The sequence below is a fragment of the Hydra viridissima genome, unplaced genomic scaffold, assembly GCF_058129835.1.
Source record: "Hydra viridissima isolate aposymbiotic clone 2 unplaced genomic scaffold, HvirCarnegie_v1 scaffold_10, whole genome shotgun sequence".
Classification (NCBI taxonomy): Eukaryota; Metazoa; Cnidaria; class Hydrozoa; order Anthoathecata; family Hydridae; genus Hydra; species Hydra viridissima.
Window position 1 is genome coordinate 16,128,863 of NW_028324309.1, and position 26,386 is coordinate 16,155,248.

The 26,386-nt window shown below is 29.7% G+C and overlaps 4 protein-coding genes across 7 annotated transcripts; 2 read left to right on the plus strand and 2 right to left on the minus strand.

The window, feature by feature from the left end:
* Positions 1 to 421: 421 nt before the first annotated feature.
* LOC149883367 (uncharacterized) lies at positions 422 to 2,821 on the minus strand. Its single transcript, XM_090101066.1, has 3 exons — positions 2,795 to 2,821; positions 2,172 to 2,313; positions 422 to 1,140 (listed from the first exon to the last, which is right to left on the minus strand). The coding sequence occupies exons 1-3, from the start codon at positions 2,819 to 2,821 to the stop codon at positions 422 to 424; spliced, it is 888 nt and encodes a 295-aa protein (XP_089957192.1).
* A 4,473-nt stretch (positions 2,822 to 7,294) lies between these two features.
* LOC145184393 (uncharacterized) lies at positions 7,295 to 9,615 on the plus strand. Of its 3 annotated transcripts, none has more exons than XM_090065382.1 (7): positions 7,309 to 7,795; positions 8,046 to 8,143; positions 8,307 to 8,478; positions 8,574 to 8,731; positions 8,893 to 8,957; positions 9,065 to 9,162; positions 9,391 to 9,615. In XM_090065382.1, exons 1-7 carry the CDS (start codon positions 7,582 to 7,584, stop codon positions 9,540 to 9,542), a joined length of 957 nt encoding a protein of 318 aa, XP_089921508.1. In that variant the 5' UTR covers positions 7,309 to 7,581; the 3' UTR covers positions 9,543 to 9,615. The 3 variants fall into 3 exon arrangements, with proteins under 3 accessions (XP_089921510.1, XP_089921508.1, XP_089921509.1); XM_090065383.1 differs by having other exon boundaries at positions 7,673 to 7,795; positions 8,050 to 8,143; XM_090065384.1 differs by lacking the exons at positions 8,574 to 8,731; positions 9,391 to 9,615 and having other exon boundaries at positions 7,295 to 7,795.
* A 660-nt stretch (positions 9,616 to 10,275) lies between these two features.
* Positions 10,276 to 16,410, plus strand: LOC149883368 (uncharacterized). Of its 2 annotated transcripts, none has more exons than XM_090101339.1 (7): positions 10,276 to 10,408; positions 10,724 to 10,989; positions 11,606 to 11,780; positions 11,880 to 11,905; positions 12,068 to 12,140; positions 13,777 to 14,063; positions 15,382 to 16,410. In XM_090101339.1, the coding sequence occupies exons 1-7, from the start codon at positions 10,406 to 10,408 to the stop codon at positions 16,331 to 16,333; spliced, it is 1,782 nt and encodes a 593-aa protein (XP_089957465.1). In that variant the 5' UTR covers positions 10,276 to 10,405; the 3' UTR covers positions 16,334 to 16,410. The 2 variants fall into 2 exon arrangements, with proteins under 2 accessions (XP_089957465.1, XP_089957467.1); XM_090101341.1 differs by having other exon boundaries at positions 10,357 to 10,408; positions 11,722 to 11,780.
* A 4,880-nt stretch (positions 16,411 to 21,290) lies between these two features.
* Positions 21,291 to 23,183, minus strand: LOC145181907 (CD151 antigen-like). Its single transcript, XM_090065385.1, has 6 exons — positions 22,801 to 23,183; positions 22,391 to 22,585; positions 22,072 to 22,257; positions 21,799 to 21,987; positions 21,595 to 21,678; positions 21,291 to 21,514 (listed from the first exon to the last, which is right to left on the minus strand). Exons 1-6 carry the CDS (start codon positions 22,864 to 22,866, stop codon positions 21,455 to 21,457), a joined length of 780 nt encoding a protein of 259 aa, XP_089921511.1. The 5' UTR covers positions 22,867 to 23,183; the 3' UTR covers positions 21,291 to 21,454.
* Positions 23,184 to 26,386: the final 3,203 nt, after the last annotated feature.

Genomic DNA, 26,386 nt, shown 5'->3' on the forward strand with positions numbered 1-26,386 from the left:
TCGAATCAATAACAATTGACCAATTCAAAAATAAACTTGATAAATCAGATTATTGCAAAAATTATTTATTAAATACCAAATAATATTTATATACATTGAAAAGTAAATAATGCTATGTTTAAAATATTTATAGCTGTTATAGCACAACATCTTCTGTTGTTATGCTCCGCAATTGATTTCATCGATTGTCACAGTGTACATTATTATTATTATTAAAAGTTTCGGGCTCATAGGTAAGATCCCCTGAGGGGCTCCCTAAAGGTAAATTTATTTTATAAAAAAAGTAAATTCAGTAAATATATTATAAATTCAGTAGTTTATTATTATTACAGAAAAGAACACAGTATGAAAAACACTTACAAAGTAAACAATATTAAAAAACTTTTTTTCTAGCTTTTGCATTTGCAAAGATATTCACAACTTATTTAACATCCATTGTTGATGCTGTTTTATGTTCTATAGCTAGTAATGGAAGATGATGTAGTCTGCTTTGAGTGGTTGCATTTCTTTTGTAATCTTTAATTATTTTTAATTTATTAAAACTTCTCTCCACACTTGCAACCGTTACGGGTAATGTGAAAAATAAAAGAACTGTCATGTAAATTTCAGAAAAATCACTTTCCAATACACTACATTTGGTTGTCATTATTTCAGCTAGCTGTTTAATTGTCATTGTGTGGTTTAAATCTAATTTTGATAATGTGGTAAGTTGGACAAATTGATTAGTTAGGTTGAATGTAAATACTTCTGGATATTTGCTGCAAAGTGTATTACAAGCTTTTACCATATTTTGTTGCGACATCGTTAATGTATTCTTAGGTTCAAGACATGCAAAGTAATGGTTGATAGTTCTCATTCCGGTGAAACGTTTATCGATTTGGACAATTATTTTGTCAAGTGTATAATAAAAAACATTTACCTTGAATATTTCTTCACTATTACTAAAACGATAATCTGATGATAATTCATCAAAATGACGTTTAACAAATCTTCGTCGTTTACACGTAAAACGAGAATCAACTTTCCACAAGTTTGCTAGCACTTTAGCTTCCATTTTAAATTCTTCATATGAGTCTCGAAATATTTTTAGTTTAATATTTAAATTTTCTAATGCAGAAACTGCTGTACTTAAATCCACATCTAAAATTAAAAAAAAATTTAAATTTAAAATTCAAATTTAAAAAAAAAACCAGCTCTATTGCAAATTTCAACATCTCAATTTCGATTTATGAGTTTTGAGTTTATATCGACGTTTGGGCCCTTTTTCGACGGGTCCTTAGGCTGTGCCTACTCTTGCTATAGGGTAGCTACGCGCCTGGGTTCTGAAGATCTGGCAAGTAGCACATCAAAAAGTAATCTGTTGTAGGACCGCTTTTGAATTTGATGCACTTCTAGTAGCAGTGAAAAAATATTGTTGCCCAGCAGTTTTGTTGTGTAAACTTAAAGCTAGGGTATATTACTATTATTCTGGTTGGAAAGTTTATCAGAATTGTTATTTTTTAAGTATCTTCAAAATTGGCCAACTTTAAGATGTTGTTGGTCAAGAACCCTATATATTAATTACACTGGGCAACAAATTTTCATGAAAATTCTGTCTCATTTGAAATTTTTTATTTAGATAAATTTTTGCATGTTAACTCTGAAAATCACTTCAGTTTAGCTATAAGTTTGCTATAAGCTCTAAGTTAGTTCTAAGTTAGCTATATATTCAGTTAGCTATAGCGGTTGTGAAGATAAGCAATAAGTAATGTGTTCCGGCTGATCCCACTGGTAGAATACAAAAATGCTATTACAATGGACAAACTGCAATTAACATTTATTTACATTGAATTTGAAGTTAAATTTACAAGCAATGAACCTTAGGTAAAACATTTCAAGCTTCTTTAACGTTTATTTTCTATGAAATAACATCTTAAAGTTGAACATTACATAACATAAGCTAACATTAAAAGCTCAGAAATGTACATTAGATCGTTTTTGTCTTTAGTGAGTGGAGATATCATTACAGACCAAACTCCTGATAAAGTCACTCATCATGGCTTCATCCCATCTTCTTTGGTATCACTGGATGTCCTGGTGAAATCTTTTTCCGTGTTCTTTATTAACAGCTCCGAGATTTGGGTAGAAGGAATCAAGATGAAAGTGTAAATAGTGCAGTTTAAATGACATACTGCAGCCCAACTCCCGATAACTATCAAGTTGTTCATTAACCAGTTCCTTATAGTTTTCGCTCTTGTTGTTTCCTAGAAAATCGAGAGCAACATGCCTGACTGCAACCCAAACTCTTTTTTCTTCTTCGGTAAATAAATTGCTCTAAGTATTGTGTTGTGTTTATAATTTTTTGTTTACTATTTTAACCGCTTTTCATTGGAATCAATAATGAGCTAAGGTTCGTTGAGATCAGCGAAATTACTTCAATACTGAAGAAATTTGGAGCTAAAGGAATTTGGAGCTTAAATCCCAGTCGTAACCTTATTTCCGCGTTTTGCACGCATATACGTGTAGTATATGCGTATCTAGTACATTAAATTTTGAAATTGGTCAAAGTACGACAAGGACAACAAAAATATATTGACACTGTATTTCAAAAAAGAAGACAATTACATATTTTTTGATATAGCAACTTAAGGGTCCTTGACAAATAGAAACTCCACATGCAGGAGCCAATTGAGCAGCGAAATTAAGACAGTATGGTGTAGAAGCCCTTGTAAATAAATGGATTGTTTCAAACAAGTCTGAGGAGATTTAAAAGTGTCTGAAGATGATTACAATGAGAGTTCTCAACTGAATGAACCTGAACCATATTCCAATCAATTACCATGTTCCAGTCAAACAACAGTGAGTATGAAAGTAGACCTTCCGCCTTTAACAATGGCTCGTGATCATGGAATCTCCGATAGAGCTGCTGTTAAATTAGCTTCAGCGGTCCAAGAAAATTTCCCATCTTATATCACCAGGAAAGAAGGTAAATATTATTAACAGAAGTAATGTTAGAAGAGCACGAATAAAAAGAGAAGTAATTTACCAAATATTGGTGCTAATGACTCAGTACCGTTCAGCGATATTTATATGAAGTGGTACTGTTCCAAAAGGTTTTTGTTAAACACCATTAACTGCTGCCATCCGCCTGTTGCGTTTGCATATTTCAATTAAAGTTTCGTCCGAAAATCTGGTTTTATTGGCAATACACTTTCTAAAAATTTATGCAGCAATATGGTTCAGATTCAAAAGAAAACTGTATGGGAAAGAGTGCTCATCATCTATTTAAACTTTATCTTTCTAAGGTAGACAAACCAGTTATTAATCTAGTGATTTAATGAAATGAATACTTGGTTCATTCTGAAAATATTCTTCTAACAATTTTAAAACAATGAACGTAAACATATACGAGAGTTGTGTTGCTCAGTGTGTCGCATACTGGGTGCCAGATCGAAGCAGCACGGACATAGAAAATGTCGAGTTCCTAAAATAAATTTTTCAGCAGGAGAATACATCAATTTGATTAGCAAGCAGAATACTTCATTCAATGAAGTCACTGATATGGAAATGTTAGTTTCAAACGATGACGTTCCGGTTTTCAACTTCCCTAAACTCCTTTGTTACTCTCATGTTTGCTGAACGATGTTCAGCAAACATGAGAGTAACAAAGTTTCAAAAATTTCAACACACAAATGTTGAATCGCACCTTATGGTTTTGCTACAAGCAAAACAACGACACCATTTTGACATCGAAGAGTATAAAAAATTTGGCGAACTTAGCGATTCTTGGAGCATTATGGGTTTTGGTAATTAAACAACGTTATTTAGTATTTACATCACTCATTTAAGCACATCAGTTATCGTAAATAGGGGAGGAGGTTGTTTGAGCGTCCACCGCTATTAAGACATACTTCAGTAGTTTGTAAAGTTGTAGAAACTACAAAACTTAAGTTTTAACCGACAGTTTTTCTCATATTAAACCTAAATCTACACCGATAATGATCTACTGTTGGTTGAAATGAAAATGTGATGGAGGTGCAAATCAAAATAAATGAAATAGATTGAAAGTTGAATACATCATTGTTGACCGACTTTATGATACCATTTTTAGTTGTTTGCTGAAAAATAAGAGGTTAAAGTTCTTGGGTTAAAAATAAATTAATGAAAATGTACGACACTGTTTGGGTGATCTACTCCTCTTTAAACAAATAATATGATTGTTAAGAAAGCCATCTTGTTCCATGAGAAAATTGCAATACTCAGATCTGGTCATAAATATAAGGCAGACCTACTGTACATGTTATTATGATGTTTTTGCATGAACTTTAGAGCTATTTTATTTTTAAACAGCAATTTAAAGTGAGTTCTATTTCAGAATGGTTTATGATTTCTTTGGATGCAAACATGTATCATTAACTTCTATTGTTTGACATTTAAGTGTTTGAATAAAAGGGCTATTTTGAAGAGGTCTTACAAGTTCTTTTGAAAAACTAGTAAGAAGGTGTCAACTGATAACTTTGAACGCAAATAGCGAATTTATTCTCACAATTTTTTGATTCTACCCAGCCGGCAAAAAACGTTATCAAAACGTTGCGTATAGGTTGCGCGCGCTAACGTTACAATTCAACGTTTTAAAAACGTTGATACATCGTTAGTTAACTATTCATAGTTAGTTTTTATTTAAATTACAGCAGTTCAATTGAAAAAAAAATTGCATTTTTTTTTTTTTTAGCTTTTTACTTTTCTATATTATAAATATTATAAATTAGATTATAAGTTTATAAATGGGTTATGAAATTATAAATGGAAGTTTTTTTGCCATAAGTTAAATAAATGTAAACAAGTCTGTATACAAGTTTACGAAAATCAACTATTTGATACTATTTTTTTAATGTTGTTCTCAGAAGCCCCACTTATTGCAAGTACCCCCTGTTGGCGGTATATGTATATTATCTTTTTGCATTAGATGTCTCGACGAAATTATTTAAAGACTTATCGTAGAATAAGCAAACAAGTGAAAAGGCTTATAAATGAAACAGAAAGTGATCATGATCACAATAAAGTGTTAATTAAAGACCACTCACCTACATTAAGCCTCAGTGATGTAACTGATTTAAGTTCAGAGTTTGATATTGACACAGACATCAGTACAGAAAATGAGCTTGAGCTTGAAAACAATATTGATGCCCTAAAAAGAAATGAAAACCTGCAGACTGAGTTAGCTAGTTGGCTTGTAGATAGTCAATGTAGCAGAGAGCATGCAGATAGTTTGCTCAGTATTTTAAGAAAGCATGGTTTAAATTTGCCAAAAGATAGTCGCACTCTTCGTCAAGTGACTCCTTCAACTATACCATGTTTAAACAAATGTGGAGGAAGTTACTATTACTTTGGTCTAAAAAATACAATAGTGCAGTTTTTAAAGGAAAATCCAGCATTTGTTAATGACCAACATGTAGTTGAACTAAAGGTTAATGTTGATGGGTTACCATTAAAAAAATCATCAGCTGATAATTTCTGGCCAATTTTGTGCTGTGTTAAAAACACAGCACAAAATTGGCCAGAAATTTGTGGTATGTTTATTTTATGGAAAAGGTAAACCATATTCTGTTCAAGAATTTTTATCAGATTTTATTTCTGAATATAAAAAGTTGAAGTCTGATAACATTTGCTATATTAATAAGGTATTTTCTGTGTCCATACTAGCATTTATTTGTGATGCACCAGCTCGGTCTTATTTAAAATGTATAAAGAGCCATAGTGGTTACAATGCTTGTGAAAGATGTCAAATAAAAGGTAGACGTATTGATAATTGTATTGTCTATGATAATGATGAAGCTGTCTATAGAAAACGAACAGATGAAGAATTTATAAAATATGTTTATAAGGATATTCACCAGAATAATATTTCACCCTTAATTGAACTGTCATTCCCCTGTGTGACAGGTTTTATTTTAGACTACATGCATACCGTTTGCCTCGGTGTGCTAAAAAGAATGTTAAAGTTTTGGAAAGAGGGTCCTGCATGCTGCAAAGTTTCTAATATTCAGCTGAATCAGATATCTGAACTATTAATCAACATGAGATGCTATATACCATCAGAATTTGCACGAAAGCCAAGGTCTTTAGCAGAGGTTAACAGATGGAAAGCCACGGAACTAAGACAATTCCTTCTATATACTGGTCCAGTTATTTTAAAAGATGTAATTAATCCAAATATTTACCAACATTTTCTTGCATTGTCTATTTCAATGACTATATATTTAACTGATAACATAGAAAAGAGAGTGCCTCTTTTACAGTATGCAGAAGAACTTATGCATAGTTTTGTTAGAAAGTCAGGTCAGTTATACGGACAAAATTTCTGTGTGTATAATGTTCACAATCTGTTACACCTTGGTGATGATGTTAGACACTTTCAATGTAGTTTAAACCAATTGTCTTCTTTTCCATTTGAAAATTTCTTACAATCATTAAAATGTCTAGTTCGCAGTGGACCTAACCCGCTAGTACAGGTTGTAAAAAGACTAGAAGAAATAAAGTTAGTAGGAAGAAAAAAAGAAAGTAATCAAAATGAAATAAAAATAACAGCAAAATTGCATTTATCAAGTGATTCATGTATTTTACTTAAGCATGGTAACTTTGCTTTTGTACAAGAAGTTGTTGAAGATGGTTTTATTTGTGATATTTATGCAATAGGCCAAGGAAAAGAGTTTTATTCTAGGCCATGTAGCTCAACATTATTAAATGTTTTACATCTTAAAGCAGCAGATGCTATAATTGGAATTTTTGTCCAAAAGTGTGATGTCAAATGTAAGGCTATTTGTTTGCCAATAGCTGATGGATATGTTATGATGCCTGTCAGAAATGGAATAGAAAGTTATCTTTAATCATTCAAGATTTTTTAAAAGTTCAACTACAATAATTTTTTTCATCAATATGTATACGTTGCTTCAAAGTTAAATATTCACTAAGTGTTGTTTTGGAACTGGGGTAACTTGTTTTTTTAATTAGTATGATAAGATCAGTTATAATGCTTTTTAATTATTACTTGTTTACACTATTCATAAATTTTGTTATACAGAGTTTTTATTTATTATTTCTAAAATTTAGGGTTGTTTAATCAATCTTGTTTTACTAATCAGATTATTGAGTTGTGCCAGAAAAAATTTTTTTAGTAAAGTTTACTCAAATTTTATTTTTTTAATTTCTTGATAGATTGCTACTTGATATGATAGTTGCGTTCTTTTCTTTGTGTTTTTTTTTAGTAGCATGCTTTTTTATCTCTCACTTAAAGTTTTTGTTTATCAAAACATTTTGTTGTCAAAGAATTATTTGAATAGCAATTTACAGATATAGTGTGAAACAAAATAAAATATGTAATATAAAATTATTCTCTTTCTCTAGTAGGTAAATTAACAATGTTGAGGCTTTTTACAAGTACCACATTATTTATTCCTTTATAAATATGCATGTAATAGATACCTGCTTGATACAATAGTGGTATTTTTTCCCTTCCTAAAAATTATCCATTTTGCTTTTATGTATTTTTTAACTAATTTAGTTTTTATATCACAACAGAAAAATATATAATGTTTTTTTAGAATGAGTCAAAAATATGTTAATAAATATTTACAGTTAGTATGGTTAGAAAATGGTAAAGAATTAGATGGTACTGTACCTGTAAACTGGATTTCTGAAGACCACAAATATATGTTTTGGCCATCAAGAGGCAATATTCAACATCAGATAAAGAATGGTACTAAACCAAATGAACAGTGGAAGAAGTTTCAAATTAAGAAAATAATGTTATGGAATGGTTTGTTTTTCTTAAAGTATTTATTATACAGTTATCATAGTATTTATTATAATTATTATTTTATCATTTATATTATTTATATTTAGTGTTTATTATAGTATTTAAAAAACTTTCTTGAAAGTAAACTTATTTTTACTGATGTGGTTTTATCAACAAAAGATTTCTGTTTCTAGATTAGGAAAAGTATTTAAACATTTAAGATAAAAAAAACTGCATGGGACTTTAGTCTACATGAAATTTTTTGTTTTAGACAGTTATAAGGCTTGCAATGAATATGAAGTCACAACCACCCCAGAGGTTAGTGATCATCTTGATTGGCCAACTCCACCACTAAGCAAAAAATTTAGGGTAAATGTTTATTAAAAATTTAACAAGGATGCATAAAAAATGTTGTTATATAAACAAAATATAAAGCAATGATAATTTCAATATATATGGTCATGACTATATAAGTGTAAGCTCTTAGATTTTGTAAGTTTATAAAGTACAACTAGTTATTATAATTTATTAGAGTACTTCAGTTAGTCACAGCCAGAATGAACATCCAGAACCATCCACATTTATAAGACAAGGTGGATATGATGAAGAGCCTGATGAAGACAGGGAAAGTGATTATGATGATGAAGTCTTTGCTTCTACATCTCAGGCAAACATAAATCAATCATTTTTATTGGCCCAAGAGAGTGAGTGTATTATTTTCTTTTTATGAATATGCATCAGACCTAGTGGTATGCTGAAAATTGTTGATTACTTAATTGAATGTTGTAAATTTATGTAGAATTTCAAAAGCGGGTTTTACACTTGCTGATGGAAATAAAAGAACTTCTAAAAAGATCCAATAATCCTGAGGAAGTAACTTTGGTGCAATCAACACAATTAGAGGAATTTTATGCCTTTGATAAGACCTTAAGTGAAAAGGCTGTTCAACTTAATGTGGTTAGTAATAATATTGAACATATAATTATTTTATTAGTTATTGATTGCAGCTTAAGTTCACTTTATGATGTTTCAATGGTACTTTTTATGCAGTACTAATTATAAAAATTACTTTTAATAAAGTGTTTTTATTTGTATAAAAATGTATTTGCATATAATAGTTACAGCAGCTTTCACGAGTTGGTGGTCATGATGCAGATGCAATGGTATTTGCAATGATGAAGCGGTATGGATATTAAATTCAGGAAGTTGTTACTATATTATTGTGTTTATTATTGTACAAAATGTTATTACATTAGCTACCATATCATTATGATAAATTATAATTTCTAGATTAATGAGTAATTGGGTAATGAGCCAGCTGTGTGTCAAAGGAAAAACAAAGAATAAAATCACTTTCCAAGAAATGGCAGTCTTTCCTGTTCTTATAGGTATAATAATGTTTTGTTTTCATATAAAGAAGTTTGTTATCACTTAAATTTCCAAAGTAACTATTATGTGTATTTTTTATTTTACACTGTTTTTGAATGTGACTATTTGCTCTGTGCACAATTTCAAAAAGTTTTCTTGTTTTATGTTTCAGTTACAGAGTTTACTCTTTTTTTTTTAAATAATAGTTTATCTTTTGATGAGTATAAGTACTTCATATATGTTTTCAGCTGCTGTTCAAAACACTTTTAAAGAGACTAACGAAAATCAAATAAGAAATGCAATGGAGAGGTGTCTAAAATATGCTCCGTATAGACCAGGTGGTACTAAATGTCAAACTGTCCGAACAGCATCATCATCTGACTCTAACAAATCGATGTAGCAAACCAAATCATTTTGTGAAGATAACTTGTATTTTTCGTAGCATTAATTTTTCAAAATAAGTCTTTCTCTAATGTGCGAGTTTTAATTTTAATTGTTTAACGTGGCTAAATGCACCCTAGTTTATGCGTTCGTGTTTTAAAACAAGACAATTTAAGAGGGTAAGAGCGCAATGCGCTCTACGTAGCCATAAGCTGCTCAGAACGCAATATTGTACACGCATGCGCAGTTATTTTATTATAACAGTGCGATTTATATTTCACAATAAAGCTGGTTAGATAGGCGATTAGGGTAAGGGTTAGGATTGGGGATAAGGATAGGGATAGGGATAGGGATAGGGATAGGGATGGGGATAGGGATAGGGATAGAGTTAACATCAACAAGATTTAAAACTTTAAAAAAAAAAAAAAAAAAAAATATTGCGCATGCGTACAAAGTATTGCGCTCCGAGTAGCATTTGGCTGCATAGAGCGCATTGCGCTCTAAGTAGCTACGGCCTTTATTATTAGCTGCCATATACAAAATTATTAGTTAATTTCAATGATATATTATATATACTAGATGTCTAACTTCGATCCGAAATGTGAAGCCGTGGGAGCCATTTCTAATTCGGGCAAAAACGTGCATTTTTAACTTTTATTTCGCACGTCGGATATAGTTTTTGCCCTTATTACAAATGGCGGATTCAATTTGTAAACAAAAAAAGCGGCTTCACTTTTTGTCCAATAAAATCCCGCAAGTTAATCATCTAGTATATATAATATATCATTGGTTAATTTAGAGGTTGTACAGCAACGCGGCTTTTTTTTGCATCCATAACAACGGTTTGTCTCAAATTATATCAACATAAACACATGGCTGTAAATGGTAGTGATGTTACTCTGAATACTTTCTTCATTTTCTTTTCTATAGTGCCAATATATGTTCTTTGTATCAAATGTTCATATTTCCCTAAAATTTATGCAATATGTTTCCATAATTTAAATACATTTTTTGAGATGCTTAAAATGCTTAATTAACCTTCCTCTAAAGTACCTACGTAAGAGTTGTTTGCTATATATATATATATATATATATATATATATATATATATATATATATATATATATATATATATATATATATATATATATATATATATATATATATATATATATATATATATATATATATATATTTTAGATGAGTGTATGTAGCCCATTATGTCAACATCCTGGGTGCTGGACAGCTTTAAAAAATGAAAACCAAAGCATCCCACCACTATTCTTGGAATTTAAGAAAATCTCTAAATCTTCTAAAAATGTACTGAAAAAATCAAAAGCTATTAAAAATGGATGTTTAACTAAATATACTGTTTTAAATTTACTGGATTCTGAACTTCTTTCCAGCAACAAATCTTGTATAGCTGATTTTAACAAAAGTCTATTAAATAAAAATCAATCTGCATGGTAACTATTTTGTTATTTATTTTGGTAAAGCTTTTAAATTTAAAATCTTAATATAAAATTATTGATGCAAATGTTAATATAAAGTTATTGATGCAAAATGTTTTACTTAATTTATACTATTTATAAATATAAAAAGTATAAGATTAGAAGCAGGAATATTTCCAAGAATTTCCAAGAGAGCTTTTTTTTTAAAAAAAAAAAATTAAAATAATAACTCTAACTAACCTCTTTTTTTCTTATAGTTTATTTTCTTTTGTTTTATATATTAGTTCCATAATTATTTAATGCAAATATCACTATTTATGATTTACTTATAAAATTTAGACAACAAATGTATATTTTCTTAAATGATAAAAGTAGCTCACTTTTTTTAAGTTTTAATAAATCATTTAATGTATTTAAAAAATGATTGTTCTCATTGGTATTTAAGCATCCAAAATACAGCTCCTGAATATGCCCCTGTTGTAGTTCTTTAAAAAAAAAAAATTTAAAGAAAAAATAAATCCTGTTAATTTATATCATTATTATATGATTTGTTAAGCCTTTCCATTCTTGAGCTTTTATTCACTGAACTTTTCTGTATTTTTTATTTATTTATGCTTTATGATAATTACAGGAATGAAAAAAACAAACTTTTAAGCCAATCATTTAAAAAGCTCTCAGCAGTCAGCAAAGATGCTGAAATAAGGAAAGATTTTAATTATCACTTTAAGGAGTTGCATTTATTTGCAGACCAGAACTTTTATGAGTTGCATGACAAAGTTTATATCTGGATCCCCAGTGCAAGGAAGGTATGCTTATGTTGTATTGTTTCTGTTTTTTTGTTTATAAAAAATCAGAATATATATTTAAGTTTTATGTATATTTACTCATTTATATGTACTTTCAAGAAAAAGAAAGAGAGAGAGAAGACCAGGTAATTTTTTTCGATATATACAGTCAGCTAAAAAACTAAAATGTATATATATATATATATATATATATATATATATATATATATATATATATATATATATATGCATTTCCTTTGTTATTGTGTAAGACTCTATGCTTTAACTATTGTTGAATACAATTTCAGGTCAGATTTAACTACAACGATAATTGATGGAAAGGCGCTACCTAAAAAATGTATTTTTTCTAGCCATATCAAGGTAAGATTAAATTAAGTAACAAAGGTTGATTTTAAAGATCACACAACTGTCAGTAGTTTGCTTTTATATTCTAATGAGTATAATACTTTATATTTGTGTTTAATTTTGCTTTATTTGAAAAAGTATTAAGTAATATATTATTGCAAGGGTGATTCATAGAGCTAATGAAGTGTAAATTAATGCAAACATAACTATATATTTCATAATAGATTATTTATTAGGAGTGAACCAACTTTAAAAATAATACTTCCTTATTGCTAGGATACAAATATAATTTTGATTGTGAAGGATATACTATTTTTTGATTTTAAAAGTGTTTTTTCTTCAGCAAATTATTTAAATGTTTCAAATTTTTATTTCTTTAAATAAAAATTATGTGATGAATTGTTGACTTTGAATGTTTTAGCAACTTCTTTTTGAAAGTTTAGTTAAAGAACACTATTTCATAAAATGATTCAATAATATTTATACATGCACAAACATAACCACATGTATGTATGTATGTATGTATGTATGTATGTATGTATGTATGTATGTATGTATGTATGTATGTATGTATGTATGTATGTATGTATGTATGTATGTATGTATGTATGTATGTATGTATGTATGTATGTATGTATGGTATGTATGTATGTATGTATGTATGTATGTATGTATGTATGTATGTATGTATGTATGTATGTATGTAAGATTATATTTTTTCAAATATCTAAATATTTTCACTTTAATTGTGGCTGCTATCAATATTATACATCGAGGTATACCTGAACTGGCTTGTACTTAATAGACCGATCTGTTCATTACGCTAACAATTGAGATATGCATGTAATCTGAACAGCCCACAGATCTTCCGAAATTTAAGAATCTACAACAATAATATTTTTAATGTTCATAATTATCTTCCCCTTAGAAAAACACAAAATTACAAAAAAAAAAAAAATGTTACGTCATAAGTTTCTTCAAAATCAGGTAAAAATCTTGAAACACTGAAAAATTGTATAAAATTTAAATTTTTACTCAAGGGATTACTTAGTTTTACTTTTAATTAAAGTTATTATTTGTAAGTTAATATTAAAAATTATTCATTATAACTATTAAAATTTATTAATAATTATTTATTAATAATTAAAATTATAACCCAATAATGGCAATCAGTATTACCTACCAAACCCTGAATAATTTTTGAAAACATAAAGCCTTTCCTATAAAAAAAAAAAAGTGTAAAACCACGAATGCGATAAACCTTTCGTATTAAAAGAATTATGAAAACATGAATGCGGTAAACATATAATTACTAAATTAAATGTAAACATGGATTACCCCCGTTAGTGCTTGGAAGTTAAAAATAGCGAGTTATCGACAGCTCTCGTGGAAGTATCAAACAAGAAATAGACCTTTTTTAAAAAAAAAAAAAAAAAAAAAATAATAAAATAAAAAAAGAAAAGGAAGAAAAAGAAGAAAAGGCTAAAGCTGAAAACTGGAAATAAATTTTTTCTTATTTGTTTTTGTTTTTCTAATACTTCATTTATAGATTTTACCATTGAATTTATTAAGTTTTTTTTAATTGTATTGTTCTGACATTGGATAATGAAAACCTACGCCTCTAACAATCCGTCATAAATTTATGTTTCAGAAAAATAAAGTTACTGCGCGTATGATGCTGGGTAATATCAAATCATGTGCGTTGCAGCTTCCAGTTGCTGCAGCGAAAGACAGTGCAATAAATTTTCGTACATCAAGTTTGAGAACGAACAAGAAATCGCTTGAAAAAGCTACCGAAAACGAATGTTTATTGCCTAATGTAGTTGAATATAAAAGAAGCGTTACAGCGCCACAAGTAAATTTGCCTTTGGAAACAGATCTTTTACCTACTTCAAATTCAAACAATTCTTATGATGGTTGCGTTATCTCTGAACCAAGGTAAAATAAAAATACTTATTTACCAGTCATAATTGCGAAAGCAGCACAAGTCTATTACCAAATGAACAGTTAGCTAGACTCGTCAAATGTATTATATGTCGCAGAGTTGACTAACGGCAAAAATTCTTTCGCCTACAACTTAGTTCCACAGCATTTAGCAACTGCAACCTAAAAGTTTGTTATCAGTAGAGTGTTTTGTCTTCTACCTCCCATGGCGGCCTAGGCCAGAACTCTTTTTTTGGAGGCCTCTGCCAATCGAGAAGTGAAAGGCACTGGCAGCCGCAGCCAAAAAAAATATTAGAAGCTACCTTTAGTGGCTTCCGAATCCCAACTAGAGGTGAAATTTTTGCTTCCATCGCCAAAAAAAATAAAGACAAAGAAAGAAACTTTTATGAAAATGTATTCTCAAGTTTGGTTTTAAGTAAATAAGCAACAAAAGGTGTAAATATTAAAAACTTGACATCAAATTCCGTTTTATATGAATAATTGATAAATTATGATTTTGCTTTTTTTTGTAAACTTATTATAAAATTTTCATATTCACACCAAAAATTAAAAATTGGAAATTTTACTTACATGACATTAGCGAAAATGCGCTTTCGTCGAAGCAAATGATATACTAAAGGACACATTTTTTTACTTCTTTGAGTTTCCTCTAATATTTTCTCACTGGTATTAACACTTCAAAAAAAAAAGTTTTTTTTTTTAAAAAGAAGCCTTTCTAGAAAAAGGACCTTCGAAGTTTGAAGTTCAAAAGGGGAGGGGGAGGGCTCGAGAAATAATGTGCCTATAACTCAAGTGAAAGATATCATGTTTTTTTCAAATAAATAGTTTTTAATTTTATCTTAGATCATGTTAAATCCGAGAATAAAAAACCAACCGTCTGACGAAGTCGTTTAAAATAAATTATGATTTTAAAATTTGGCAGTCAATATGCAAAACTCTATTTTGATGTCAAATTTTCAATATTTGTATCTAATTCATTTTTTATATTATTTATCTATTGAAAAACAAACCATGAAAATTTTTTTTTTCCAATATTCCTTTGCCCTAATTTCGCCTCACAACTGGCGGTCAAAATTCCATCACTGTTTGGGAGGTAGATAGCATTAGAGGTTACCTTCAAACCATCTTGCCTCTAAAATTTCTTCTGGTGGCGGCTGCCAGTTGCTTCGCCTCTCGATTGGCGGAAACCTACAAAATATTCTGCCCCCAAAAGAAGACTCTGCACATGTTATATTGCCACCGGGATGCATTATCAACTCTGATATGTTAGTTGAGTTGAAAAAGGCTAAGTTTATCTTTTTATTTTGTTAAGAGAGACAAGTTTACTACAGTCACAATCGGTTATGGACTCACGTACAAATTTGCTTGAAGATACATCACGTCTCACTTCAAATATAAAAAGCGCAACGAATATCGATATTATCGGCTCTGAAACTATTTTAACAACTGGAATTGAGAAAAAACCTGATGATTTGGACGCAGATAAGGATGTTATTGGAAGTTCATTACAAAGCATATCCCGGACCGTTTATAATGAGTCTGGGAAGCATTTGGAAAGTAATTTAGATGGAGCACATTTAAATTTAAAACCATCCTATTCATTGAGCAGCTATAAGAAATCACCGACTATGGATATGACGTCAATCTCAAATGTAATGGTCGTAGAGAGAGGTTCTGCGGCCAGTATACAAGGGCTTAACGGGTCTTCTAAATTTTCCGCTTATACAAAAAATTCTTTGAGTTTCACAGATATTCCTTCAAACACTAATCAGCTAAGCAAGTTTTCCGTATGCGCATCTAATATTTTTGACACAACGCAGTCTACTTCTGCTCCGATATACTCGTATACAGAACAAAATGATCCAATAGAGATTAATTTGACTAATTGGTCATTAGTCAAAGAGAAGCACATTGAAGAAACTCCCCAAAAAAGCAGTTTTTGTGAGAGTCAGGAAAAATTTTCTTCTGCGAGTGAAATTACTTTAAGTAAAGACGTCCAAGGAGTGAGTAACAGAAATATTATTAAAAATCCAGTTGAAGTCCGGAGTAACAATGATAATTCTGAATTACTTGAAGCATCTCTTAAAACAGATTTAGCAAGTATTCTAAACTCTTATGACGAAAATATCTTATCCGATTTAAGTTCTCTAAACATTGACGTCCAAAATTTTTCTGATTTCACTGGAGGACTAAATCTTGAATGGAATTCCGAACATGAGTTACTCCTGGCAGCGCAAGAAGTAGCGGAGATTCTATCGAGTTAAAGGCTTGTAATTAATGTACCTTTAACTTTCTATAACTATTCAATTATGTGATGTTGAAATATATTTTGGGCAAAAGACTTGATTTTTTTTTTTTTTTTGTCTAAAAAATGTTTCTAACGAATCTCACATCCAAACTTCTTTACTTTTCGACAAAGACCACAGGTCTTTGACACATTAAACTGAGATACTTTGGTATAAGAAATTTTTTTGAATAATAAAAACTTTCACAGGAGAAGTTAGATATTGTTCGATTGTCATGTTAATTGATTTACTCACTGTAAAATGTTTTAGGTTAACCAATCAAATGTTTCACAAGAAAAGTGAGTTCTTTTTTTTATTTTGCGTTTAAAGAAAAAAATTTTCATAGAAAATCTAATTTTAAATTAAGAGGAAGTAGCTGTTTTACAAATTGTTTCCGAATTTTTACACGGGTAAATTTTTGCAGGGCAAATTTTTCTATCATGAAACAACTCTAGGGTGAAATTTAAACGAAGGTTAACGGCATGCTATCTCCACTCTTTCAAAAAACAAACTCTTTTGCTATTGGTTATTCTTGTTTATAAATTACTTTTCTTGTTCTTCTTATGTCATCAATACTAGTGATTATAATTAATTTTTACATGCGAGGAACATTAAAGCGTCATCAACCAAAATATTAAGATTTTTGATGTTTATGCCTATAAGCGATTCTGTATTGATATTTCTTAAGTTTTTTCTTTTTTGGTCGGCCTCAGAAATGTGATCACATTTACGTGGTCAAGTCATTCAAAAAGAGCGCACCTTGTTAAATTTCGTTAAGAGTATCACTTGTGTATTGTGAGTGTCCTACTAAGTGAAAAACAACTGGCATGTAAGCTTCAAACAAAATTAAGCTATACAAACTTTACGCAGTAACAAACATTTTGACTGCTTGAGCCATAAAACAGATTTAAGTGAGAAAACACTTTCTTACTGACTTTTATTACAATGGGTTTCTAAAAAGTGTGCATTACGAGTGTATTTATTCCATGCTTCTTAATCTGTTACAACTGAAATAGCAATTTGTAATGCATAATTATTTTGCATTACTGCGCCTTCCATATCTTCGCCTTCAACGTTGCAAAATACTTTAACAGCTGCTTTTGCACCCAAATTCTTTTTCCAATGACGCAAACGCTGCGTCATTGGAAAAGAATTTGGATGCAAAAGCAGCTAAAGTATTTTGCAACGTTGAAGGCGAAGATATGGCGGCATGGTCGAAGTCGAGATTATATTTTAATAATAAAAAGGGCTGGGTAAACTTTAACTTTAAAGATTCATCGTTAGATACCAAACTTCAGCTAGTTATAGAAATTATTTGTAAAGCTATTAACAAAAGTTCAAAAATATTTTTTACGGCAGGAGGGGGTCGAGACTGCACAAACAATATCTTTGGAACTGTATAAACAGACTGCATAAACAATATCTCCGGAATTGCATAAACAATATCTCTGGAACCACTTGAAATTGGATGCTCAAGTTTTTCAATTTTCTTTATTTGTAATAAGTTCTTTCAGAATTCTAAAAATCAAGCCATTTTGAAGTACGTGGTTATATGGCCTGGTTTAATTGACATGGATTTAACGCGTAGAAAAATGGAAGGCATTAGAGACAAATTGTAAAACAAAATAGAAGAAATAAATGAAAAAGTGTTTTAGAAAAAAAGACATAGGCAAAGGTCTACAGAGGTTGAATTTGAAATAGGTTGTGGTGCACTCAGGTGGGGAGGAGATACCACTGGAAAAAGAACAACAGAAATATGAATAACAAAAAAAGAAGCATCAAAAAAAGTATGCAACTTGCCGGAGAAAAATAAGAATAAAAGGTATTAGGAATGAATTCTTGTCAAACAGCAGAAATGGCAGCTGCCAATTACTGGGAAAAGTAACATCAAAGCACATAACTCTTGCCGAAATCTCCCTTAATGAAAATTTAAATCTTCTCAAAGATTCTGAAAATATTATTGCTTATCATATCAGTAAAAAGAAACTTTTCACAGTGTCAAGAAAAGTAGAAAATTTTGTATATATTTGGATATCATCTTCTGAAGATTAAACCTATCAACATATTTTACACCTTTTAGAAATTCACTTTTTCACCTTTTAATAAATTTGTTTTTAAATGATGTATCATGCTACCAAAGTTAGCATTTTACAAATATTTTACGGGTTAAAGATTCTCTTGAACATCACTCAACTTCAATCTGGAAGCAGGTCGAGCTAATGTCGCCAAGTTAAACTTTGAAAAAAATCATTTTTAACTGAAGGATAATCATAATTATTGAAAAGTTTACTAAATACAACGAAATGTTATGGTCATAGAAATAACAAAAAAATAGTGCTGTTTAAATGTATACATCAAAACATCAAGACTAAAAACAATATTTTGTTGTTTAGCCCTTATTCTTTATTACTTTAGCACATCTTGATGGCATACTGTTAGCAACCATTTGACATCGTTCAACGATAGTAGCATACCAGACTTTTTGAATTTCAGCCAAAACTCATTACAATTAGAGGTTTGTAAAGCCAACCCAATATCGTTCTATGAGTTTTCAATTGAATTCAGATCAGGACTTTGAGGTGGCCATTCTAGAACAATACTTTATTTTCCCTTAAGCAATGATTTTACAGATTGTTATTGTGCATTAAAACCTAAGTAACAGGTAGGTTATCATCAGCATACGGCTCCATTACAATTTGTAATACATTTTTGCACGTCTTTTGATCCAAATTTTTTTCAATTTTGAACAGAGGGTTGAAACCATGCCAGGACGTAGCTCTCCAAATCTTTACTTCATAGGATATTTAACATATACTTTCCCATCGGACCGAACGAAGCAATTAAACATGGATTCGTCACTCTATAAAACATTTTATTCCAAAAGGAAACATTTTTACTTAGGAACATTTTTTGCAAACCTTAATCGCTTTAGTCGATTTGGTTTTGAAACAAGGGGTTTCTACTTTGCTTTTACAGCCTCGAAGGTCAGCTTCTTGTAAACAAGAACGAATGGTTGAGACTGACAAAGTAGGTGATACTGTTCTTCAATTTTGATTTTTATTACGTGAGAAGTTTAAAAAGGATTTTTTTTAGACATCCTAGCACTTTTGTGATCCATGTTGGTTGAAGTTTCTCATAGCATTGGCTTTCGAATTTTATTACCAGCAGTATTGTATTTTTGAATATTTTTTACAACAGCTTTGTATAAGTAACTCTAATAAGAAGAACCTAATATATGTGCAAAAGTGTTTTCTTTATTAACTACTTTCAGTTAAGAAAACAGTGTAATAGGGGTTCTGGGAAAAATCCTCCGATGAAAAAAAAAATTCTCCGACTTGCGCTGTCCAGCTAACTTAACCCAATCTCTAAATCTAGGTGATTATATCCTTACTATTCGTGTACTACTGCATCATGTGTGGTGATTATTCCTAGGCCACTACATCATTTGTGGTGATTTTTTAAAATATGTTCAGCCTTTGATATATTCATTATTAAAGATAGTTTGTAAAAATACTAATGAATATAATTTCTCAGCACACTGTTACGCCTGTAATATAAGAACTTTTTTTGTTCTCATGTAAATATTTATAGCTAACTTTTTACGAAACGCTCTCGGAACACTACTTTTTTTCTAGTATTTTTTTTTTGCATACTGTGTATGAAAATCCTTTTTCAATTTCATAGAATTTCACTAAAACTGTAATGAAATGTTTTCATTTTAACGAGTTTGCCGTATTTTGTTTTTATTTCTCAAGCATGATAATGATTTTCCATAAGGAATTTCCATAAGTTTTATGATCAAAGTTTTCGTATCAACTTAGTCCTAAATGTATCAACTAAAAATATTTTTCAATTATAAATATTTCTTAGGCCAGGTTTCTCTTTTTTAAGTTTTTTTTTATTATCAATTTCTAGGTTTCATTTCATATCCAAACTTTTAGTTACCGTCATAGTGAATATCTTCCTTAGATAAGAAAGGTTTATGAACTCTACTGATATTGATGCCAGTCATTTCCATAAACATAGGTATAAAACTAATCTTTTACGATTCAGGGACTGCAGCTGACGTCACTTAGGGTTTCCATTACTATTGTAGTCAATTTATTAACAACCTCAATAAATTAGGTCGAATAGGTTGATGCCAATCTTCTTTTTAATAAACATAGAATAAACAGGTTGAAAAGGCATTTGAGTAATTTGTTTGTAAAAGTCTTATCAGTTGTATTTTATTATTTGCTTTAATACAGGATGGCAAGCCAAATCCATATTCTCAAACCCTTAGACATGAAAAATCCCTGGTCATAAGTATTATCAAAGCATTAAGGAGAAACTCCAGGGGGTAAATACTCGGATAAAATGGTTAAGTATAAATAAGTTAAAAAGTTTAATAAATTCAGCACAAACACAAAAAGGTGTATTTATTACGGTTAAAAGTTATTTTTAGGTAACACCCCTGAATTTTTCACAAGAATTCCTATTATCCCTGTCCAACTATACCTGACCACCCTATTATCCCTGTCCAACTATACCTGACCACCCAGTAATGTTTTATTGTAAAATTCTAACAATTAAATTTGGTTAAAAATATTTGAGGATTTGAAAATTGTTTTTGCAAAAGGGTTTTTTCACCATCAAAGGCCTCAAGAACATCAACCTCAGAATATCATGCGCTTTTTTTAGACCATATCATACTTCATAAGACCATATCATACTTTATAAGGATGATTTATCTTTAATAACCTCTATTGATGCGATAGAGTAAAATTTTAAACACAAACACGATATATATATATATATATATATATATATATATATATATATATATATATATATATATATATATATATATATATATATATATATATATATATATATATATATATCGCGTTTGTGTGTGTTATTTAAAAAACTTAGTTGATGCTAACAATACTTGAAATCTCAAAATCTAAGGATATTATTCCGATGTAATTTACAATCAAGTTAAGTTGTATGGTAAATTAAGTGCGTCATACTAAAAGTATACAAAGAACGTTTGAGTCATGCAAAATTTCGCTAAGAACACCAAAGAAATATTGAGACGTTTTAAATGCTGTTTACAAATCAAACTTTCTCGTATCGAATATTTCTGCATAGTAACACTGCAAATACAATTCCTAGAAGCTAAAAGAAAACGAAGCTATAGAATAAAAGGAAGAAAAAAAAGAATTTCTAAAAATATATATTATAAAATTAAATTTTACCTGTATAAAAGCTATACCCACTCCAACACCTCCAATCTCTAAAACATGACTTTTAACAAATTTTTTTCCCGATGAAATGCAACCCTAAAACAAACAAACAAAAAAGATTTTTTAGCCAAAAAAAAATTAAAAACTTAAACAAAAGACGAAAACTTCCATAAGAAATTGTTTTACACCGGTTTCCTAGGAAACAAGTATAATTACTTCAGGAAATGTGGTATTTTGTAAAGAACCAACATCGGTCGCAACATTGCAATTAGTTTTTTTGCTGTCTATGCAACATGATTTTGGGACAACCTCGTGAGCAATTGTAACATTTTGTGGCTTTTTATATTCATTATACCATTTTGATGCGCTCCAGTCTCTTGCAGACGTTGAGCCACAACATTTTAGCTGAAAAAAAGCAAATATTTAATATCAAAAAGCAACTGATAAGTCAATACATTGGACGAATTTTAAATTCATCGATTGACTTACTTCTTTTTGAACATAGTCCACACTTTCGGTCAACCCTTTTTGAGCAGTAGTTGGACCACCGTAATCTCTAAGAATAGAGTTTTGAACGTTAACTTCTATACCGTTGATGACTTTGTCTTTCTTCACATACGCGAATATACCAGCGGCAATTTCCATAATGAAGATGAGAATGAGCAAGATAGCGTACTACAAATTTTAAGTCAAATATCTTTTTCGAAAAAAAAGCATCTCTAGCATTTCTCAAATCACATATTTAAAAGTAAAATTTTACTAGGAACTATTAAGTTAAAATTTTTTTTAGAAAAAAAAATTTGCTTACTGATATTAGCAAAAATTTATTTTCTCTCATTGCGCCGCAGCAGCCAAGAAAGCCAATAATCATTACAATTATGCCGGAGGCAATCAAAAGGTTTGCTACACTTGTAATAGAGCCATCATTTCCAAGTACACTATTCCAATCTTTAGACTTAACTCGACTATATATACCTACTCCTAAAACCACAATGCCGCATATCTGTAAAAGAAAAAGTTATAAAATGATAGTTATGTGTTTTATATATAAATATATATATATATATATATATATATATATATATATATATATATATATATATATATATATATATATATATATATATATATATATATATATAACACATATTATACATTATATATATGTTAAGCTCTAAGCTTAAAATATGAATTTTATTAAATAAAAACACTTCTCACCCAAAACACAAAGTTGAAAGCAAACATTAGATATTTTAAACATTTCATTCCACAAGTTAGACCCATCTTTTCTATAACTTGAGCGTCTAAAAGTATTTAATACGAAATAGAATATTAATAGATTTTAAAAACAATGTTATTGCAAGCAGCTGTTGGCACAAAAAAAACTTAACAAAAAAAACTATCAGCAAACAATTTTGCGCATTGTTGCTTTCAGCGCTAAAGATAGAAGAACTTTTTATGGTCAGGCGTATTTTATTTACAAAAATAACAACTCTCCTTTAAGTGCAAAAATCGTTTTCATAAATCTTAATCTCTCTAATGTCGACTGCCTCTTGCTTACCGCGAAAGTTATTTGAATAACACACAGAATGGTTGTAATCAAAGAAACTTACAAAGATAACGGCTTTAGGTTTTTAAATTACCTGCGTGCAAAGGAAATTTGTCAGGGTGTCTTTAATTCAATTCCTTTATCAAAATTTCTTTATTTTATAGCAAAAATGTTAAAAATTAATGTTTTTTACTAAAACACTAATTTTTATTTGAAGAGCAATTAGTGATCATTGAAAATAAAATGTAAGATCTCCCAAGTGAATGTTGTAGTTGCTTCCGTTGTACGTCCTGTATTAAATGTAAGCTCTAAGTTAAATAACGTCATTACTCGGCGGGATGCGGTCGAATAAAAAACTACAATTTATGAGCAGCATCTCTAAGAGGCATTAATTTTAATGAATAAGCCTACGTAAGCTTCAATTTACAATTTTTCATCGGCTACATTAAATAAAATCATACATTTAAATTTATAATTTGTTCATTTTTAAAAACCACAATATCTGGATTATGCAGTATATTATTAAAAACTTTTATAACTTGTTATTATTAGTGTATTTTTACTAAATTAGTACACCGATACTTAACATTTAAATAGTCATTCTTCCAATAAAACATTTCTAATCGCATTTTGCAGTGATAAGAAAGAATACAATAAGCCCGAGATATTTTCTAGGCTATAATTAGCTTTAGGTTTTTAGAGTTATTCGTAATTATGCATACCTTTTATGGTTTGGTTTCTAAATACACTGTTCTTTAAAAATATTTTAGATTTGTACAAAGAATTTTTTTTAAAAAAAAAAAAAAAAAAAACAAAAAAAAAACAACGTATGGAAAAATGATTTCGGAAAATTATCCCCCAAGGAAATAGCTTCCTTTTAAAGAATTAGCCTTGTTAGTAATGACTTAAAATCCAGTACACTCAATTCAACGAAATGTTTTGGTTTGGTCAAAAGTTCAGGAGAAAAAAATTGTCAAAGGCTTTTTTTTATAAACCAGACTTGATTTTCTTTGGTTAAACGTATGTTTCAAAATTCACGGTGCGATTTTATTTTACGCACGGGTGCTAAGGTCAAATATTTTGGTTGCGATCTAGATTTGATCTCGACCTTCCTAAATGCATGTTCTGAAGCGTGTAAACGAAATAAATGTGAAAGCAGAAAAACTATTTAAAAAAAGCACTCGTTTTTTATTTAAAACTAAATAATAATTCTAATGCATCAATGTTTGAAGATAAAAGAATTCAAAGAAATTAATTTATTGCGCACGCCATTATAATCGTAATTATTTGATGGTTTTTTCCATTTTTAAATCTTTAATTTTTCTAAAAAAAATTTTTAAATCTTTAATTTTTCTAAAAAAAAATTTTTTTTTTCAATTTTTGTTCAATGACTGCCCAGTACCTTTCAATAACTATCAATTCTGGGCAGTTTAGAGGGATTTCAGCGCAATTTTCAAGGATTTAAAATTGTGTCTAAAATGTTTTAAGCACAGTTCTCCCATCATTTTGTTCATACTATTTCATAGCCAGTTTGTCATTAACACTTGAAGCCAACACAGACCATTAGCATATAATTTAATGAGAGATAAGACATTTTTGTAAGCAACCTTTAACATATAATTGACCAGTAAGTGTGGACTCATACACGTACCTATTTTATGCTACAAATGCAATAAGTTTAATGTGTATTTAGATTTCTTATCTGCTTCTCCTTTATACTTGGAAATTTTAACAGACAGCCTTAGGAATTTGTTGATCATTGTACTTTGTTGTAAGATTCATCGTCTTCAATAAATCAGAAATTTCTAAAAAATAAAATTGTTGAATAACTTTCTACCGCAAAATTCTTGCACTTTTTTTTTTAAGTATCAAAACCGTTTGGCCCCTTTTGTGATTTGAAAGAATGAAAAATGATAATTATTTTGAACTTTTTGCAACAAAGCTATAAGAAAATCCGTATTTTTTTGCGCGTTCCCTAGGTGAGTGTGGCCAGGGTTTATCTTGAAATTGTTAACAATTTTTCTAGCCGGTCTTTTGTATTGAAAATCCTCCTATTCTTCCACCGCCAGGTTTTCAATTGATCGATTTTGTTAGAGAGAAACGTTGAATAGCACGACTAATGGTGTAGAGATATATTTACAACTCTTTTGCTATTGGGCTAGAGCTTCTATTCGGATTTTCCATACTTGTGCATATTTTTTTTGTAAAGTCTATTGTCATTTTTAAAACTAATTTTAATTTAACAGGAAAACTAAAACGTTATTTAAAATTACAACATGTTACAAACAAAAAAACGAACGCATTTAATAATTCATTAATACCACTTTTATCGTTTACTACGCTTTACAAGACTTAATGCTGAGATTTTTTTATACGGTTTTTTATTTTTAACAGCTTTGGTTTGTAAACATCCAAAGTGTATTTTTAATGGTTTTAATTTCCTTGTTGGTCCAAGTTAATGGTCAGGATTAAAATGGTGCTAATTTTATTTCTATTTATTTGCGTAAAACCACAAAAAAAGCAAAAACTGATTTCTATTTTTATGTTAACTTAAAACATAATTTAAGTAGCAAGGAATTTTTTAGTGTTAATAAAAAAAAAAAAAAAAAAAAAAAAAAAGAAGCTCTACTATAGAAAAAAGAAATCCAAATTTAGCCTAAAAAATGTCTTTATGACGTCTCTCCTTTCTAGAAAATAAGCCCTTTGTATAGGGCTTATTTTCAGCGTTGTAAAATATTGAGGGCCGTCCGAGAAAACTGCGTGGCAGTAAAAAGCAAGTCCAGAAATTTGCTGAAATAGAAATGTTTCATTTTTTTTCAATTCCCAAAAACAATGATTTATTTATTTGCAATCATCTAAAACATAGACGTAAATTTACTTTAAATGTTGGGTAGGGAGGGGGCAAAGTGTATTTAAGAGGTGAATAAAGGAAAGGTCGTGTTTCCATTCACTATTGGTTTTTATTTTTATACACTAATGAAAAAACAGTTATCTCATAAGAATTTAAAACTTTCAACCATTGTGGATTGTTTCACCATATAAAATAATGCAAATTGCTTAAAAAGTAGAGCGATACAAAAATATCGTGATACCTTTACCTAAAATCATGATTGAGGATATAGATCCTGGCTATCCTCTCCCTCTTTTCCTTATAGTTTGTGGCCATGAATCTAAAGAGATCCTGCCAATTATTAGAAACTCTTTTGATAACCCGGAGGAAGGGTCTTTTGATAAACCAGCCTTAAATGCTTTAAG